General features: G+C 40.5%; 1 protein-coding gene across 1 annotated transcript in view; it reads right to left on the bottom strand.

Moving 5' to 3' along the window:
- Positions 1–13,588, bottom strand: part of LOC310947570 (seizure protein 6 homolog) — a gene marked incomplete at its 3' end in the record, with an annotated part of 339,340 nt that extends 325,752 nt beyond the window's left edge. The window contains exon 1 of the mRNA XM_083914416.1: positions 13,509–13,588. Within this exon, the coding sequence (XP_083770542.1) occupies positions 13,509–13,581 (73 nt within the window). The 5' untranslated portion in view covers positions 13,582–13,588. The remainder of the gene's footprint in view (positions 1–13,508) is intronic.
- Positions 13,589–20,993: the final 7,405 nt, after the last annotated feature.

Consider the following 20,993-nt stretch of genomic DNA (forward strand, 5'->3'; position numbering starts at 1 on the left):
CACAACCAGTTTTAACAAGATGGAAAAAGAAAAGATAATACAAATAAAATAAATGATCCAAAATTAATTGTTTTTGCCATGGCATCACAGGTTAATAGCCGTAAATGTATTTGCACATTGAGTCTGTACTTTTCATGTGCTTTTTTAAAATCTATCATCCTGGAAAAATAATTTTGCACTAAAACCTTGCTGAGTCTGGTGCATTATATTCATTTATTTTATCCCAAAATTTGCAGTACACGTCACAAATGCTGTTGCTTTGTCTCTCGTTCCTTGTCTCTTGTTTGTTCTCTCCGCTGGAGGAACCGGCTGCCTCCAATCTCTGCCCCGTGCTTGTATTTGAAACCGCAGCTACCTGAAGGGGTTGAGCTGTCCTCCCTCCCCATCTCCATCCATGCACTGTCACCTCCCTCTGTCTGTGTGCTGACCTCATACTCTATTTAGTCCCCCACCTCCTCATCATCAACCACCTGAATATTACTATGTGACCCTTTTGAAGGTACTCTATAATCTGAGTTATGATATGTTAAAATTCTGCATCTCTTTGTCATAAAGTGTTTTATGCTGGGAGACAAAGTGAATTAATCAGTTTATCAGATTTTGACACAGAGGATCGAACCTGTTACGAAAACATCAGTGTGTAAATATGACTGACACAAGGTGAGGTCATAATTATTTTTAAACGTGCAACAATTTCGGACAAAGAATACGGCCTTGGTATGCAAAGGCCCTAAGAATTGAGGATGCTATGGTATCACCCTGGGAAAAAACAATCTTGCGAGTCTTGTTTGTGTGTGCAGCCTCATCTTGGGAGTTACATAATACATGTGTGTGCACCACTTTGTTGTGTGTGTGAGAGTCCTGTCACTGAAGGGTTGAAAAAAAGAACTGTAAAAATGTCAAAGGAAACTGACATTCCAGCCTTATATCCACCAAAAATATATGACTATGTAGTAGTTACCTGGATGTACCTCCGCTTCTATGAGTGCATGCTGAACCATCTATTTATAAAAGAAAGTAGGCTCACATGTTTTATGTGCAGGACCAAAAGAATGGAGTGTAAAAAATACAATAAAAGAAGGACTGGTGTTTTAATTAAAAATCATTGTGTCTTTTTTCCCTCCATAATGTCGAATAATAGATCACATGATTACTAATCATGAAAACTGTGAAATTTCCTCTGACAATGATCATGATATCAAAATCTCATATCCTGACATCCCTAATACAGCCACGTGCCAGCCAAAAACATCAGTTCAGTAGTACCCTTACCCTGACAATCAACAAAGTTGACCAAAGTGCTGTACAGTTCAACATAAAAACAACAGAACAAAAAAGTCAAACTTAAAATCAACAGGATTTCACTCAATCACTCATTCATCTTCAACCGCTTATCTGGGGTTGGGTGGTCTGGGGCAGCAGCTCCAGCAGGGGACCCCAAACTAACCAGCTCTAACTGGAGGATTCCGAGCGTTCCCAGGCCAATGTGGAGATATAATCTCTCCACCTGGTCCTGGGTCTTCCCCGCGAGCTCCTCCCAGCTGGACGTGCCTGGAACACCTCCCTAGGGAGGCGCCCAGGGAGCAGTCCTCAGCTACAAAACAAGGAGGAGACTCTCCTCAGGAGTGAGTGTTTAAGATTAAAACAGTCAATAAATAAGTCACTGTCTTAGTCACTGTCTTAGTGGGACAACAGATATGTATATTCAAATCTCTGATAATTAAAACCCTGTCATATTTTGGCATGAGACCGGCTAAGAAACAGAAAAGTCATTGATAAAATTATATTTAGGTGGGTGGTAAATCACAGCGCACAGTACTGGGTAAGATTGATCTGACACAAGCATGTTCAATTCAAAGTTGGGGTTAGAGTCTGGAGATAGATGGGGTATATTTAAAAGAGTCGCTACTGGGGCGTTCGGTGACACAGTGTTTAGAGCCGTCACCCCATGTAAAGAGGCTGAAGGTCCTCGAGGCCACAGGTTTGAGTCTGACTTGTCTCCCCCTCTCTCTCACCCCATTTCCTGTCTGTCCTATATAGTAAAAGAAAGCCGATCCCATCTCAGTTTCATGGTAAGGAAATTCATTCGTACCAATTTCATTCATTGCGAATGTGTTTCTTAATACTATATGCAGCACTATCAAACATTTTGGACTTAAATGACAGAGGCCTTAAAACAACTGTGTTTTAGAGGGGCCCTAAATGAAAAATTTATTTTTATTTCTTAAGTTTATATTGTTCTTACATCATGCATTTTGATAAAACTAATTGTGGTTAATCAAGTTACAACAAAACAAATTACTATGTTTGGCATGCATAATGCGCAAAGTGGTGGAAAAGAGGGCGTCAATAGGGGTCCACAGTTCATTTTTGCCCCTGGGTTTGTATTCAGTCTGGACACACGTGTGTGTGTGTGTGTGTGTGTGTGTGTGTGTGTGTGTGTGTGTGTGTCTACACTTTTCTCCAACACTAAAAAAGTCCAACTCAACATACTGCTTCCATTTTCCTTCAGGGAAAATGATAAGTTTGAGTCTGGAAGGCATTGACAGTGTGGTTTCATAGAAAGAGAAGCAGTGTTTTAACAAATCACTGTGTGTTCTTGCATTGTTTAAGTTTGCATTCCTTATTTTGGCCAACTGAGCTTCCGATAGAATGTGAAGGCTGTGATGTGTGTGTTTGGTGTACTGAGTTTTTGCTGTTCTTGGCCTAAAACAAAGCCCCTTTAGCCCAGTCATCCTTGCAGCAGCCATTAGTCTGAGGCAGCTCTCCCAGCAGAGCGTTGACAGTGAAGACAGGCAGTGGCAATGCAAGCAGGCCCCAGGGGTGGGACTCTGGAGGCATCGCTTGCTCCGGGTCAGCCGGGCCAACATATTTATCTAGGCTGTAATCTGAAAGAAAAGGGACACAATGCCTAACCCCAACACCTCAGGGACATCACCAAAACAGCTCCTATTTCAGGTCCACAATAACTGGCAGTTTCACTCCATGCCTGCTCTCAGACAGCACAGACTGCTGTAAGTACAGAGGGAGCTCAACTGATGAAATACGGCAGAATTTAGCAGTGAGTGTAATAGCAAGCGTTCAGGAGAAACAGGACTGATCGCTCATGGGTCTGAGCTCCGAACTGAAATGGCAACATTGACACTCCAGACTCTGTCTGAACAGTGATCTACTGCAGACTGGGGACATGTCTTCACCATGATAGCTACTATTGTATATTTGCAATGCTTGCAAGTGCTATAGTATTACTTATATATACTGTAGTATCATGTATACAGTTGTTCAATAATACCAATACATGTTAACCACAAATGCAATTTATTGAATGGCAAGTGTTAAAGGACCATACCAATTATTTTTATAGCTTTAGCCACAAGGCTGGAATACCAACTGGACAAAATTAGCCACCACTCCATGGTTCCAGATCCCAAACAGTCTAGATGACTGTGTAATAATTGGTTTGTGGTTTGAAAATAACCAATTAAACGCATATTTGCTTTCCAGATTTTGGAATATGTACTACAAAACCACATAAACAACTGATGTGTCATTACTGAGGGTCTGTTTTCTTGTGGGGCCCTGAGTCTTTTGGAATTTCAGGTTTTAATGCATTAATAGTCACTAGTTTAGTTTATATCGTGCCTATAAAGTGTGCAGCATTAGAAGTTTTACTCCACTTACATTACCGTTTTTTCCAGACTCAAATCTAAATTTCTGTATTTTTTAATCCCTATTTCCCCATGTATTTAAATGTAAGTGACTAATTGAGTGGAGCGCTGCAGCCTGGTCGCTGTGAACCTGGCAGGCTCAGGTTGTTATCATAAGTGTCTGACTGGTTTATGGAAAGATGGTGAAGTCTTTTTCTGAAATATCTTTTGGAGAGGAACTTCAAAGAAGGAGAGTATTGTGAATCGTAGCTTTGTGCTCTTTAAACCATTTTTAATAAAAAAGAATGGTTGGTTTTTGTGCATGTTTCTTAATTGTTTCAACCGCATGTGGAGCTCCACTTCACGCAGCTATCACAGGCAGAAGAAGGCTATTTACAAATTGATCCTAATAACTCCAGATGCACTGCACCTTCACTCCAACGGGTCTGCAGTTTGACTGAGACACTACTGCAAAAGAGGAGAAGACATCCTACCAAAGACCATTTTGCTGAAGTGAATTGCTGGGTTATGGGCTATTCAATGTGAGCTCTGGGAAATTTCCAGTATTTGACTGTGTACTAAATATGATTTGTATTTCCAAGGCCATACCAAGCTCAAATCATTTGTTTTGTACAGAATATTAATACATACATACACATACACACATATACTGCACATGAGCATGTTAAGAAAAAAGTGTTGCAATGTGAAAGTGCAACTCACCTGTACATCGACAGGTTTTCAACTGTATGAACCGACAGGAGAGAGTCAGTGTTTATACTATTTATTGTAATATAATAACCCTGCTAGTGGGATATTTTATATCTTGATGTTGTTTAAAAGCTAATTTTCACAGATTTTATCACTCCTGTCATTTACATTTGTTTGTTTTTGATTTGGAAGAATATATTTTGATCTTGGACAAAAGGGTTTCAAACAGGACGTGCAATGATCTGTAAGTTAGTTATGGGTTCCTTTTCTGTCAGCTGTAATAGTTTAAATGTAGGTAAAGCTTCACAATGGACATTATTTATTGTTTGCACTATATACCATAGATGACTGAAAACTGAAGAAAATATCTATGCATCATGCTTATGAGGCAAGATCTGAAGTTATAAAGAAGCATATTTTTTGCTAAGCAAATATGTGGAAATGCATAATAAATTAAGCTACCACTATTACTGGAAATGTGTACGCTACACACGCTTTGGTGTGACTGATTAACAACCCTATGAAGATGGACTGCATTTTTTAAATTCTTTGTTTAAAGATTATTTTTTTGGCAGACAGTAAATCAGGGGAGGGTGGGCATGCAGCAATGGGCCGCAGGTCAGAGTCAATTCTGCGACCCCCCCTCTTTACATGGGGCGACTGCTCTAACCACTATTCCACCGGCTGCACCAGGACTGCATTTTTTTAAGCAAAATGTTCCAAAGGGTTAATCACTTTTCCATAAACAAATAAATAACCTGAGGTCTTAAGGCAAATGTGTAGCCGGCTGTGTTTTTTCTACAGAGCATTTCTATTACTTCTGAACTTTTCCAGAGTATGTTTTCCTATATTCTACTTACCAATCATTCCACTGTATCATTGTCAAAGTATAAAAATCAACAAAAATGTAAATTTGCCAGATCTGAGGTATTGAGGTGACTGGAGGTAGATGTTATAAATATGTAATGTAGAAAAAGTCTGCCGACGCCACTCTTGTAGTATATAAAAATGTTTATTACAAAAAGAACAGTGTCTACCCCCCACCCTTCAGTATCAATCACAGTGAACATCACGTCTGCCTGTATGTCAGCTGAGTTAATTCTATGGGACTGTAAATGCAGATTCATTTCAAAGCCTTGTGCTGTATTAACAGAGCAGTCAAGATCACTGTGGGGCGTCCAATTTTTCACAGACATGAATGAAATTTCCCTGGAGAATGGAAAAGACAATCAAAATGGGAAACCCTATGAGATGCATTGGAAGATGGTCATATGCAATGTAGAGTATTCCTGATTTGGAAAACATGCACCACCGATTTCCCTTCTAAATTCTGTGTTTAAGTTTTTTAAAGCAGAACTTTATGTGACTGATCCCTGCAGGCAAACTGTCCACCTTCCAGAGATGCCAGAGGTCAATGTCAGCTACAGACCATCACCCCTGAAGCCAGCAGTGACCTTTCTGCTTCTGATTTACTAGGTGTGTATTGTGAGTGAAGTATTGAAAGACCACACTGTTTTTTGCATCAGTGATGTCGAGGAGCTTTGAATCAGTATCATAGCAAGACGCAGCAGCCAGATGAAGAGGCTGCAGGGTCCGGGCACTGCTGATTACAGGCTAATCAGGGGGCGGGGTGAAGGATGGCCATTGTTAATGTGAAGTATCTCTTGCCTTGGGTGATACTTGTGTATTAGAGCAAGAATAGCATCTAATGAAGCTGATTCATCCCAACCATGCTGATGAGTGAGAAGACCTACTGTATTAAACCTGAAAAAAGCTCTATATTAGATGCTTTAGAATGTGCTGCATGTACATCACTAAATCAGAGAGGTCTGATGTTAACTAAAAGGCTGGTTAGTTCTTAGCCTCTACAGTCATGTCACATCCACTAGTCGGTCGATTGTTACAACCCGTCCTTATCCCAACACTTCACAAATGGACTTTTTATCAGGACACTTGACATAATTTGTCAATGCACTGTGTAGCAATGCACGTCAAACTGTGAAGCTCAATGATATAAATACGTAACCTGACTCCACCAGGTGAATTGATTCTCTTTGTCTCAGTAGATCCATCTGGGAACTCTGGTTTGGAGATCTTTTGGGAAGGGCTGAAAATACTGGTTGCTGATGGGATAAACTACCTGTCTATGACCAACATACGGGTCAAATCAACCAATCAGATCAACAAACATATGATGTACTAACAGCGTGGAGGCAAAGCTCAGAAAGTAACCAATATGTGGGTAAAGATACTTTCCGTTTGTGTAATGTGAATTTTAAAGGCATTTCAAAGGCACAATTTCAGGAGCCTGGTCCATATTCAACAGAAGGATCTAGAGAAAAAAAAGTTAGTGAGCTGCTCATCTCATCCGTGGAAGCCTCCGAGTTGTTTACACTGAACAGTCACTTGTCGTTGTGTCACACTTCGGCTCACCTAAAAACCAACGCTGATTGGTTCGGTCGCTTGGCAAACTTTTTGGCTAACTCAAAATTTTCTCCACCGCACATTACCAGACATATCTGCGAGTAAAATACAATGGAGCTCGCTACATCAGGATGGTCTCCCGAGGCTAATGAATAAGGGAAACACGTGATCAATGTTGTGAATTCAAACAAAACTACATGGTTATGTTTTAGCAACAAAATCACTTTGTTAGGGTTAGAGAAAGATCATGGGTGGGTTTAAAATAAGTATCTCTATAACATAACTACAGTGACACAAAAGACATGGACAGGACTGGGTACTTAAATCAGTGTTTGTTTGACCAAAACACCAAACCAAGCTCTTTCCTATACAGTCGCATTTTACTTCTGGAGCACTTACCGTGGGCATCTAATATATCCACAGAGGGGTTTACAGTCAAAAGCCCAGTGTGTTCCATCTACACAGCAAAATCAGGAGTGTTAATTCAACTCAAACAGTGTTAATTTTAACATTTTCTGAGTTTATATGGTTCCATGGATTTTTAGTTAAAATTAGACTTAATTTTTTTAACACCGTTAAAATTTTACACCCTTGGTGTTGTTTTATGACACCAAATAAGAGCACTTCTAACTTGAAATTGTGTTATTCCCTTTCATGTTATTTTATGACACATTGAAGTGTGGTTTTAACACTAAAATTGTGTTGTTTCCTTACACTGTGAGGTAAGGACGGTGCTTCCAGGGAAACACAGAGCAATCTAACACTGTTCCACTACCATTCACTATCATCTGATAGCCTGTAAACAGCTCCTTGTGGAACTACTCTCCTCCTTTTTTTAACGTATGTTTATTTGGTTTCAGTAATGATAATTTGGCCATGGATATAAAATAAAAACATTTTTACAATAACTTCATTTATTTAGTTTTATTCTCAACATAAGAACATGGCCTGCTGAAAAATCTGTTCAACCAATGGAAATCTGCTGTGCACGTCCAAACCGGATGCTTTTTTAAGTTAAAACAACAACACCAAAAGCTAGAAAAAAAAACAGGCTTAAATCAGGCTTCTGAAAATGTCCCGATGTCTAGACCGCAACTGTATCAGACATGGTTTTAATTTTTATCAGCTGCATCTCACAGATGTAACTGCGACCTACTGCGTTTATTTACTCTTCACTTAACTTCTTTTTTCAGCGCATAAATATGTGGTTGATGGCCAATGAAAAGGCTGAATAAATACACTCAACAAAAATATAAACCCAACACTTTTGTTTTTTGCTCCCATTTTTCATGAGATGGAATTAAAGATCTAAAATTCATACCAGATACACAATATTACCATTTCTCTCAAACATTGTTCACAAATCTGTCTTAATGTGTGATAGTGAGCACTTCTGCTTTGCTGAGATAATCCATCCCACCTCACAGGTGTGCCACATCCAGATGCTGATCTGACATCATGATTAGTGCACAGGTGTGCCTTAGACTATCCACAATAAAAGGCCACCCTGAAATGTACAGTACATTTTTTTTGCTTTATTGGGGGTCTGGGGACTCAGAACCAGTCAGTATCTGGTGTGACCACCATTTGCCTCATGCAGTGCAACACATCTCCTTCGCATAGAGTTTATCAGATTGTCAATTGTGGCCTGTGGAATATTGGTCCACTCCTCTTCAATGGCTGTGCAAAGTTGCTGGATATTAGTGGGAACTGGTACACGCTGTCGTATACGCCGGTCAAGAGCATCCCAAACATGCTCAATGGGTGAAAGAACTGCAAGAACTGGGACATTTTCAGCTTCCAAGAATTGTGTACAGATCCTTGCAACATGGGGCCGTGCATTATCCTGCTGAAACATGAGGTGATGTTCATGGATGTATGGCACAACAATAGGCCTCAGGATCTCATCACGGTATCTCTGTGCATTCAGAATGCCATCAATAAAATGCACCTGTGTTCTTCGTCCATAACAGATGCCTGCCCATACCATAACCCCACCACCACCATGGGCCACTCGATCCACAACATTGACATCAGCAAAGCGCTCACCCACACGACGCCACACACGCTGTCTGCCATCTGCCCTGAACAATGTAAACCAAGATTCATCCGTTAAGAGAACCCCTCTCCAACATGCCAGAGGCCATCGAATGTGAGCATTTGCCCACTCAAGTCTGTAACGGAGACGAGCTGGAGTCAGGTCAAGACCCCGATGAGGACGACGAGCATGCAGTTGAGCTTCTCTGAGACGGTTTCTGACAGTTTGTGCAGAAATTGTTTGGTTATGCAAACCAAATGTTTCAGCAGTTGTCTCAGTGGCTGGTCTCAGACGATCTTGGAGGTGAACCTGCTGGATGTGGAGGTCCTGGCCTGGTGTGGTTACACATTGGTCTGCGGTTGTGAGGCCGGTTGGATGTACTGCCATATTCTCTGAAGCGCATTTGGAGACGGCTTATGGTGGAGAAATGAACATTCAATGCACGAGCAACAGATCTGGTTGACATTCCTGCTGTCAGCATGCCAATTGCACGCTCCCTTGTGGCATCTGTGGCATTTTGCTATGAGACAAAACTGCACATTTCAGGGTGGCCTTTTATTGTGGACAGTCTAAGGCACACCTGTGCACTAATCATGATGTCAGATCAGCATCTGGATGTGGCACACCTGTGAGGTGGGATGGATTATCTCAGCAAAGCAGAAGTGCTCACTATCACACATTAAGACAGATTTGTGAACAATTTTTTTTAGAGAAATGGTAATATTGTGTATCTGGTATGAATTTTAGATCTTTAAATCCATCTCATGAAAAATGGGAGAAAAAACAAAAGTGTTGCGTTTATATTTTTGTTGAGTGTATATTTGTACATGTTCCACCTGGGCGAGGCAGAGCAGCACACTCTGTACTGGTGTAATCCCACAGACAAGGCAAAACACGGGGAGCTGAGGAGCTGCAGTGTTTATTCAAACTGTAACCTACACTAGAAATGTAATGCTGCTGATCAACTCTGCTGATCGTCATCATGTCTGCCCTGCTGCTGCCACAGCGCTGACGTGTTTGAGGTCTAGACGAGGGGTAAGAAACATGAATGACGACACTCATCAAATAATCCATCGAGAGAATTTTTTTTGTTTATAAACTATTCACGGAGAAGCTTGGGGCAGTACGGTGAAGGCATTAAAATGTCTTTTTTAACCACTAATACTGCTCAAAATAACACCAAACCTCTGCAGTAGCATGAGAAGAGTCCCTACACAGGAAACAAAACACCAACAACGTAGTTAGTGAACCCAGAGTTTATTAAAAAAGTGTTTTAAAGACTTACCTACTGGCCCCTGTACCAGCTCCCGTCATAGCAAAGTCCATTCAAGTGGATTACCAAAGTCAATCCAAAAGGAAGGAGCCCATTGGTTGTTACACGGAAGATATTGTCTCGATGGCTTATTTGACCTTATCCCTTATTAGACTCAGGGATAATTATGAGCCAGAATGTCACTTTAACTTCAGCTAAACTGTTCATTTTGTGCCCTTCACTTAGATTAGGAAAGGCTCTCTTGATGGCCCTTTTTCAGAGGGTCAGAGATCAAACTGCATGACCGTATAGAAACAAAAATTTTAAATGGAAATAAAAACATTTTCAGGATGTAGGGTGGTGGCTTGTGTTTGTCCTCTGCAGCATGATTTGATGTGCCTCGGTGGTTCATCAATGAGACGCCTCCAATGAACACTTTGACCTCTGACCTTCTGAAGAAGCTCTGCAGGACATCATCTGGACCACTGAATTGACATGTTTACATTTACTACTGCAGACTGTCTCCATTATTGTACTAGCACTTTATAATGATTTATAACCTTACACACTAACTGATGACTTACTGGCTTTGCTGTTTGCTTAACATTATTATTGACTTGACTATGAATGACTCACCGGACGGAGAGGTTTTTCACAATCTGTTAACCCAAAAGTTCTTCTTATTAATATATTAGAAGTATAATCATATATAAAGCATTATTAGAAACAGCTTAGAGATCCTTATTTAGGTGTCTGATGAGAGAGGGCACTGATTGTTCTTCTCCCTGGTCATGTTTACTGGATGTGTACAATGAAATGAGTGAAACTAAATCATCAAATGAAATACGAGAATTTTTTAAAGGATGAGAGGAAAGCTGTGGTTTTCTCAGTCGGTATGTCGATTTTTATTTTTGTCTTTACCATCCTTCTTACCTTCCTACCTTCCTTCCTGTATTATGATTCATTGAAGACCACTCCATTTATTTATTGTGCTTGTAACTCTCTCAGCCTGATTATGTACTGTATACACTACAGCTGTCCACCACCATCTGCAATGCTCTACTGCTTTTTTACAGCTGTGAGTTGCTTCTCTGTGACCCTTTTGCATGGGACAATAGTGCATATCAACAGTTCTCAAAATGTTCTTACACTGTGTTTAATGCACCAAGCAGAAGAGGTGGGACAAACTAGCATTACAGCAATATATCGTATTGCATCCTTTTGCTGGCTGTCCTCATTCAATGTTGGTATACATAACTAAGAAAAGTTATGAGTTATATAAGCAAATGCCAGTTTCTTCTTTTCCCTGGAAAAAGTACAACACAACGAACATGTAGAGCCACCTTGTTCATCCTGTAAATGACAGACAGGGTAACACACAACGAGCTGCTCATGCTAAGTAATCACTGACATGTGTCATGTTTATGTTACATGTGTTTATTTTCAGAGAGAGAGATGTGTATTTTTTGTACTTACTGTTTTTTTTTTGTAAACTTTAATGACACAGATCTTCTAGTGAGGTATAGTTGTGTCCTTACTTTTATTAAACATATTAACCCCAGAACTGTTTTTCTCTCTGGCAGTTCAGCCTTTCATCGTGTGTGTGTGTGTGTGTGTGCGTGTGTGTGTGTGTGTGTGTGTGTGTGTGTGTGTATGTGTCGGGGTGTGTGTGTGTGTGTGTGTGTGTGTGTGAGAGAGAGTGCGTTTGTGTGTGTGTGTGTGTGTGTGTGTGAGCGTGCGTGTGTGAGTGTGTCGGGGGTTTTAAATGTGTGTGTGTGTGTGTGTGTGTGTGTGTGTGTGTGTGTGTCGGGGGGTTTGAGTGTGCGTGTGTGTGTGTGTGTATGTTTGTGTGTGTGTTTGTCAGGGGGTTTGAGTGTGTGTGTGTGTCGGGGGTTTTAAATGTGCATGTGTGTGTGTGTGTGTGTGTCGGTTTGTGCGTGTGTGTGTGCGAGCGTGCATGTTTGTGTGTGTGTGTGTGTGTGCGAGCGCGCATGTGTGTGTGTGTGTGTGTGTGTGTGTGTGTGTGTGTGTGTGTGTGTGTGTGTGTGTGTCTCGTTGTCTACGTTGTCTTCATCTCAGTTGTCAAATTCCGTGAAACTGATCATTCCTGCTCTTTTAGATGGATTTTGCCGTTTCACAAACATGTTGATGTATTGGACAGGATTGTCTTGCAATTCACCAAGTATCGCTGAATCACTTTACCATGACAGAGTGTCATTTTGGGAGTAACTGTCATTCTCACCCTTACCAAACACAAAGACAAATTCCTTATATGCATGTGCAAACCACTTGGTAATAAAACTGGACTGAACTGTAACTGAATACATTTCTTAATAAAGCAATAATGTATGAAACTCCCCTCCCAACTTCAAAACCCTCAAACTGACGACAGACAAAATACAGTAAGCAGCTCAGTCCATCTGTCACAATCAATCACCTGCATTTTTGCACACACTCGATAACATGTCAGCATCCAGACTTCAGACCTTTACGTACAAAAACAGTCAACACATTTTCGGATAATTATGCAAACACAAACACAGGAGTAAACATCCATCACCTGAAATAGAGGTTGAGGAGTCAGCTGGTGTCAGCTGTGTCTCCACAAACACATCCAATTAAAAGATGTCTGACAGAGTAGTAGCAGTTTGTCTCCAGATAACTTCTTTCTTCACAAGTGTATTCTTGTCATCTACCCACTACAAAGAGGAATTTGTGAAATTTGGAGAATCGTTTTTTTGATGTGATAACTATGCAGTGTGAGAATTGATTTAATACCTATCTCTAAATTTGAAGTAGAAAATATTGAGTGATTGTTCAAACTGCTGCAACTATCACCATTTTTCGAGCCTTCTATATGTTGTCAGAGGATATGAATAATGCAGGGAGGCTGCAAAAAATACTATCAGCCATTCCACTATTGTGACAAGAGCACCAGGAGATAGGCTTCATTCATTTGGAGCACTTGGAGGGTTTTTTCCGAGGCTGGAAAATGGTATTTTTATCAGCCTGTTCGCCCCCTTGAGTTTTCTTTTTGTCTTCTTGAGAATTGAAAACTTGAGATGGGGATAACAAAACTATAGAGGAATCATAAATGAAGTTTGACAGTTATTAGACAGGGATTTCTATAATGAAAGAATAACTTTAAGGCTTTGAGGGTTGGTACCTCTGTACACTTTACATATATGATCCAACTAGAATGTAACAAAAATCCTCGGTTAATGTTCATGTGTCCGTTACGTTAAGGAGTGTGTTTTTCCTAGGTGAGCCGTGTGAGCACATGGAGGGACTTGCAACAACAATAAGAAAACGGTGAAAACGGAAAAGCTTCCCGGGCGACAAATAAGACAAAGATCCGAACAAAAAGCGGGTTGAAAGCTCTTCTGAACACTCGGGAATTCACAAAGAGGGAGAAGATCTGTTTGTGTGTTCTTACCTTGAGCGTCCATGTCCGTCACCGCCGCAGCAACAACCAGCAGGAGAAGAAAATAATCTCTCATCGCATTCATCACGTTTTCACCCGTTTTTGCGCTTCTTGAGCTTTGAGTAGTAAACGTCCTTGGGATCAACACTTTTCCTGCGGCGGGCTGAGACACTGAGAGCTCCGCCGAACACCGACTACACACACGAAGCGCTCCTCCGTCACTTAAGCCCGGGTTTGCTCTCTGAATGTACTCACTGACAAAGACGATGGGATTTTAGTTCCCGTCCGCCACCACGACTGCTGACTACTGACTGAAGCCTGTAGACTGTGGAGGTGGAGCCGCCTTCGCCGCTGCTGCCGCTGCTGCTGCTGCTGCCCCGCTCGGTGCTCGGTGCACGGTGCTCTGCGGGAGCCTCCTCTTCAGGGCAGCGCCGCCGTGCATTCAGGACCACGGACAGCTCCTAGCGTTGACCAATGGAACGCACGGAGAGCAAATGGAGCTCAAAGTTTGGGCCATACAAATTAAAAACAATAGCACTGGTCTATCCAAGTAGTAAACACGCGTTGTGAATATTCTCAGTAAAGCATTTTTTTTCTTTCTTCCATTATTCATGCAACCATTGATGTCTTTCATTTCATCAGTGGTAAAGTACAAAAGTAGTAGCACCACACTGTAAAAATACTAGTCAATGTTCAAATCCATTTTATCTATAGTGCCAATCATAACATTTCCTCTTTTTTTTTTTCCTTGTCCTGCACACAAAGTGCCCAACCCTCATGGGCTTATAAGACACCGTAACATAATACATTGCATTCAAAATACAGATTATGTACGGCTCGATCTTTGAACAAAATGTTTCTTCTTCTTTCCCAGGCTTTACCAAGAAACTTTGCTACAAAAAAGGTTCCCTTTTTTAAGCATAACTCCAGTTTTTCATATTCATCCAACCAAAAGAAGTTAGCATTAATGGAAGATATTTTAGTAAAGAAAATACATTCCTCAAATCGTCATAAACTGGGCAATAAAATATAAAAATTAATCTAATTCTCAATCTCACCCACTACAATTCACTTTCCTAATAGAATAGGTCTAGACTAGACTATGGTTTATTTATAATTTACAGAGACCCAACATCCCCCATGAGCAACAGCAAGTCACACCGCAGCAATATTGTGCACACAGTGGTGATGAAAACCTTCCCTTTAACAGGCAGGAACAGACCCCGCTCTATGGAGGATGGACATGTGTCTTGACCGGTTGGCCATTTGGTTGCTATGAGAGGCAAACACTTTTTAACGTATAAAAGGGAGATAGCAAAGAGCAAACCCCAGAATAAATGCAATTTAATATTTGTTGCATTGATGCAGAACAGAAACACGACAACTGTATGTGACAATGCTGCCTGTGTGTGTGTGTGTGTGTGTGTGTGTGTGTGTGTGTGTGTGTGTGTGTGTGTGTGTGTGTGTGTGTGTGTGTGTGTGTGTGTGTGTGTGTGTGTGTGTGTGTGTGTGTGTGTGTGTGTGTGTGTGTGTGTGTGTGTGTGTGTGTGTGTGTGTGTGTGTCATTTATTCACAAAATGAAGTTGTTTGACTGTGGGTTGAAAAGTAGAATTAACCTGTCACATCATAACTTCACAGACAAATGTCTGAATTAATTCAACTTACAAAGAGCCGGATGGACCTGAACCAAAAACAAAAATAGTAGCCTGTGGTAACGACTTTTCAAAGTTAGTGTTGATCCCTGTCATTCATTATGTCCCCTTTTAGTTTGATATGATTACACTCAGCTGTAGACCAACTGGGTCCACCCAGAGAAAACCCTGCAGTCTAATACAACAGCCCTGGAATAAATCCACCTTCAAATATAATCCATCCATAGTCCATAAAATATATTGCAAATCATTTTCAGTTTTCATTGAAACTGCTTTATAGAGTTGTTGATTTAACTCTCTGCTTATTCTGGAGGCTGCAATTTGTGATCTGTGGAACTGTTGCATTATAAAGAGAGATGTGTCTGTTATTTTGTCTGCCTTCTTACATATGAATTGGAAAAAACATCAAACAGGACGATGGGCTCCCTATTTTACGTAGGTTTTAAGTTGATTGTAATACTTGTGATCGCTATAACAATGTTTTCAATACAATACAATTTTCCTAAACTCTTAACGCAACAACACACCTACAACACAAAATTTCAAAACAGTGAACTTCCTGCTCAAATCACACATTTTAAACCAAACTCAAACAATCATTTTCAAAATACATTAATACACACTCTCTCTCTCTCACACACACACACACACACACACACACACACACACACACACACACACACACACACACACACACACACACACACACACACACACACACACACACACACGTTCTCTTCCAACAGGAACACTCAATCAGAGCACAATGTCATAAGAACAGTAACATCACATGGAATTACAGAAACTGCATTCTATTATGTGTCAGCTCTGTGTACAAAAGACAGTAAGTTGTCTTGATCATAGATTGGGTTTTGAACTGCACTTTATTTTGAAGTCTCTCTACATTTTTGTTTTGTTGGGTTTAATAAATTCATGCATTTTGTTTCTTTTGCTACGGAAATTCAATACAAAAACTGAATGACCCATCTCAGAGGAGCTTTATGGAATGAACAGTTTATAATAATAAAAAAAAGAAGTGCTGCAGTAAAGGCTTTATTAGCAACAGGACATTACTGTAAGATAACACACATATGCAATACAGGTGCCACCATTTACTGTGTTATGTTGCGCAGTGCTCGGAAAAAATACACTTAATTATTTCTTATAATCCACTTATCAAGCATTCACTAGAATTTCTTATCACTATAGTACTTTTTATCACACTAATATCCCCTTTTCATCCCCCTGTATCAGTTGTTGATTACAAATAAATTGCAAACACATCATTTCAACAACACAATCATTTTAATAACATTTTTAACTGAACCGTTACCTGGTACGTTTTACTTACTTTCACCTCTGACTATGAATGATAAGAACACAGAAGAACGCTTTTTTGAAGTTAGTCAGTGCCTGACAGTTTAAAACAGTGTATCTATATAAACAGCGAAAAATCCTATCTGAGAAAATTATTTTACATATAAAAATATTCTCATATACACCAATTACACATATTATAATTATATAATATTATAACCTCTTTGTTGAAACTTTACACTAAACAGGCTAGAGTCAGCTCTGTCATTTGGCTGTTTATATATAAATATATATATATATATATATATATATACACATATATATATATACATATATATGTATATACATATAAATGTATATATATATACTACAATGACGTCTGGGGCTGGGGGCGGGGTAATATCTTCAGCACCAACAACAAGAGCGACGTGAATGTTGTCAGCGCCATTTTTTGAAGCACTGAGCTTATATAAACATGTGTGTAAACAACACCATATAACCTCTTAGTATTAAAGGTTTTTTTTATTGCTTTGACCTGTCATTCAAGCAGTCCAAACTCCACTGCTTTAGCTGTGGTAACCAAACAGAACATTTATGTTCCAATCTCTTAGACACTTCTTGACCAATATGAAATCACTGAAGCACCTGTTTGACACTGCTTCACACAACTTTTCAATTTGCAATCAGTCTGCAGGCTTCCTCCATACTCTCCATTTTTAAATCCTATGGGGGAATTCTTCAGTGCATGGAGATGAAAGGTTTACGATCATCGCCCCTATGACCAGATGCCCTTGATCGATGCAATGACCGCTGCTGCCCAAGATATAGATGCAGAGGCATGCCAAGGCTGGGTCAGGCATGCAAGAAGATTTTTCCCTAGGTGCATCGCAAGAGAAAATATTGAGTGCGATGTAGATGAGGCCATGTGGCCTATTCGTCAAGAGAGAATTGACTAGAAGATATTTTTTTCTTTATTGTACAGAATTTTTATTTTCATTTTCCTTATGTCTTACACAGTGATGGATTTTACTGTATTTTTTCTTTCATACTATATATGTGGTTTCTTTTGGAATATTTCATTTCTTAGCCACAATCTAAAAAAAAAAGAATGAATACTGCATTAAATAAAATTTGAAAAATCATTGTATATGATTCTGGATCTATTTTTTGCAAGAAAGCAAATTGGCACTGATATGTAAGCTGCTGACCAGTAATGCAGCACTGATTCACATTGAGAGCTGAATTTTGTATTTTGATGCCCCTTGTCTAATGACTGATTGGAAGCGCTTATGCACTTGTGTGCAAGTTGTGTTGTTTGAGGGCAAAATTTGCTTTTGTTCCATATTTTAAATGTTTTGGCGGAATTAGAGCCTTTTGCAGGCAAAATGAGTCATTTTGACCGTTGGTGCCACTGTTTAGGCCTTTGCGTTAACGGTTTTGAAAAATGTATATTTTCAGTCGACTACTGCGTCAAAGCAATCAAAAAAAAACTGTAACGTTAACTATTGAAGCAAAATCCAAGAAGTTGTCGGCACTGTTAACAGTATAACTTAATGGACAAGTTTGTGGTTTGTGACTGTTCTCTTGTTTGTTGTTATGGTGGTTTATAGAGCCGTCAGCCATCGAAGATAATGAAACCAACCGGTGCCCAACAAACTCGGAGTTGATCCTGAGATGGTAAACCTTTTCTGAACAGCTGATCAGAGTTACTTCAATCAACTCTGAGTAGCATGAACATAAAAACATCATCAACGGAGTTCTGATACTACAATTCACCATGGCAACATTCATCACTCACTCATCTTCAACCGTTTGTCCCTATCGGGGTCACGCGGAGGCTGGAGCCAGCCAGCCATCTCCCACCTACAGGCAATTTAGAGTCATCAATTAACCTAACACTGTGGGAGGAAATCAGAGAACCCGGAGAGAACCCACGCAGACACGGGGTGAACATGCAATCTTTACCGGGCCCCAGCCAGGATTTGATCCAGGAACCCTCTTGCTGTGAGGCGACAGTGCTAACCACCATACACACTTATTATGAGAGGGTAAGGGCGCACTCACACCCCGCCCAGGCGGCTTGCCGGCCGCGGCCCGGTTGTGAGAGGTAATTGGGAATCTGCTGTAACCACGCACTATTGTCACATTTACCTTCCAGGCTCTCTCCAGCTCCTCTCTGAGCACTTGGTATTTTTCAAGTTTCTTGTGGTCCTTTTTGCGGATGTTTGCATCGCTTGGTATCGCCACATCCACCTCCACGGTTTTCCTTTGTCCTTTTTCCACCACCAAGATATCTGGTTGGTTTGCCATTACCATCCTGTCAGTCTGTATCTGGAAGTCCCACAGGATCAACAAAAATTATATATATATATGGGTGAAACGTCTTCCTACACAAATAACCAAGTCCAGTTGTTTTTGACTGAAATTGCTTTGGGGATAACGATGACCTGGACAAAAATCAGAACATTCACAGGCTTAAAACAAAACAACCACTGCATAACGCATGGCCCAACACAGGAGAGCTAACTCCTCAGGCCTGGACTCTGCTGTCCACTTACATGTCAAGGAGAAAGCCCACTCCTCTGATGACAACAATGTCCACATCCTGGACAGAGAGGACAGATGGTTTGAAAGAGGAGTAAAATAAGCCATCAATGTTAAAGTAGAGAAACCATCACCAAACAGAGGAGGAGGTCTGAGACACCGCTTTTACAATGCAGCCTTTTCATCCCTTCCCAGGAGATTCGACAATCTAACCTCCAAGAACAACTGTTCACAAATGGCCTCCTGTGACTCCAGCGACTGTCGTTCAGACTCAATAGAGCACTAACGAAGTCCAAACCTACTTACCACCAACAACTGTCACTCCAACGACTGTCGTTCAGACTCAATAGAGCACTAACGAAGTCGAAACCTATTTACCAACAACAACTGTCGCTCCAAGGACGGTTGTTGGCACTTGGAGCACAAAGGGTTCCAGTGACATCATCGACCTTGTAAGAAGTTAAATACCTGGATCTCCACACCAGATAGTTGGACCAGTCCCAGCCTGATCCTGGTCCTGGTCCTGGTCCAGCCTGGTCAGATGCGTACATGAACTGATGAGGCGTCTTGGATGAGAGGTGAAACGTCTTCATAGACAAATAACCAAGTCAAGTTGCTTTTGACTGAAATTGCTTTGGGGATAATTATTATAACCTCTTTGGTGAAAATATGCTTGGAAATCTACACACTTCCTGCGACTGATATGTCTCCCTCCCAGCCTTGACTCACCAAGCAATAGTTTGACTTGACAGTGTTGCATCAGCTGCCCTCTATCAGCACCGTCTTTTACATCTATTGCCTTTGAGTCATCCTTCTGCTACACCTCTGGCCACTTAAAAACTCACTGCATACCATGGAGGGCTGATCTCAGCTCTGACTTCTGAAGCTTTTGCAGACAAGGTACTACACATCCCTCCAGTATGTGTCCAGCCTAACAGTTACTCAACTCACTGAGAGATGACTCACCACGTCAATGCAGGAGAAAGTCTCCAACACAGAAGTGTTGAATCTACTCAACACATTTGCTGTGATTTACACACCTCTGCCCCACAGCAGATAAGCTATTCATAGACTTAACACTCTGTATGTAAAAGGCAAGTCATGCACGGGCATTACTCATTACATTGAAGGCTCAGTCTGTAATCTTTTTGACCACTGACTTGTGAGGTCTATTCTTATACATCCAGTAACTGAGGAGATACAACATTATGTATTTAGTACATACATGATATACTATACAGTATATACAGCATATATTATTGATGTCAATAAACCTTTGATTTAATTGTTGACATGTCAGACCATTCGTAAACGATTAAAGGGCCTTACATTATGCATGATATAGTATTATTTAATCCATCCATATAATAATGTATACCTTATTTATCCCTCTAAAAGAAATTAAATTGTATCACTGTTTTATTTCACACACACACACACACACACACACACACACAGGAAGTAAACACACATGCACATGAGATGTCAGAGCAAGGGGGCTGCCCATGGACAGGCACCCCTAACAGTTCGGGGTTCTGTACCTCTACAGCTACCAGTCCACTGTATGTACCTTCTGTACTGTCCACATGATTTTGGTCTACCCAGTGGTGGCCTTAAGCATCTTCCAGAGCCAATGTGGGGCCCCTTCCAGGCAATTATATGTAGGCGATGTTATGATTTTATTTGAGTACATTGTAGTTGTAAGTAAGAATTAGTAAGAATTAAGTTCAAAGTTCTTCTGTATATAAAGGGAGCTTCAATTGGATATAATGGACACGCTCTGCTCCGGGCATGCTACTGCAGCGCCACGTCCACAACCCATGTATTTTGGCAGTAAAAAATGTTCCATACTTGAAACTAAGTTATTACATTAGTGGCCTTTATTACTATAGCCCTGTCTAACTTAAACCCCACTTAAAAAGTAATGAGTAAGTTTTGTTCATAAATTAATTTCATTATATTGCATTTATTTATTATTGAGATA

This window comes from Echiichthys vipera (assembly GCF_963691815.1).
Source record: "Echiichthys vipera genome assembly, chromosome: 5".
Taxonomy (NCBI): domain Eukaryota; kingdom Metazoa; phylum Chordata; class Actinopteri; order Perciformes; family Trachinidae; genus Echiichthys; species Echiichthys vipera.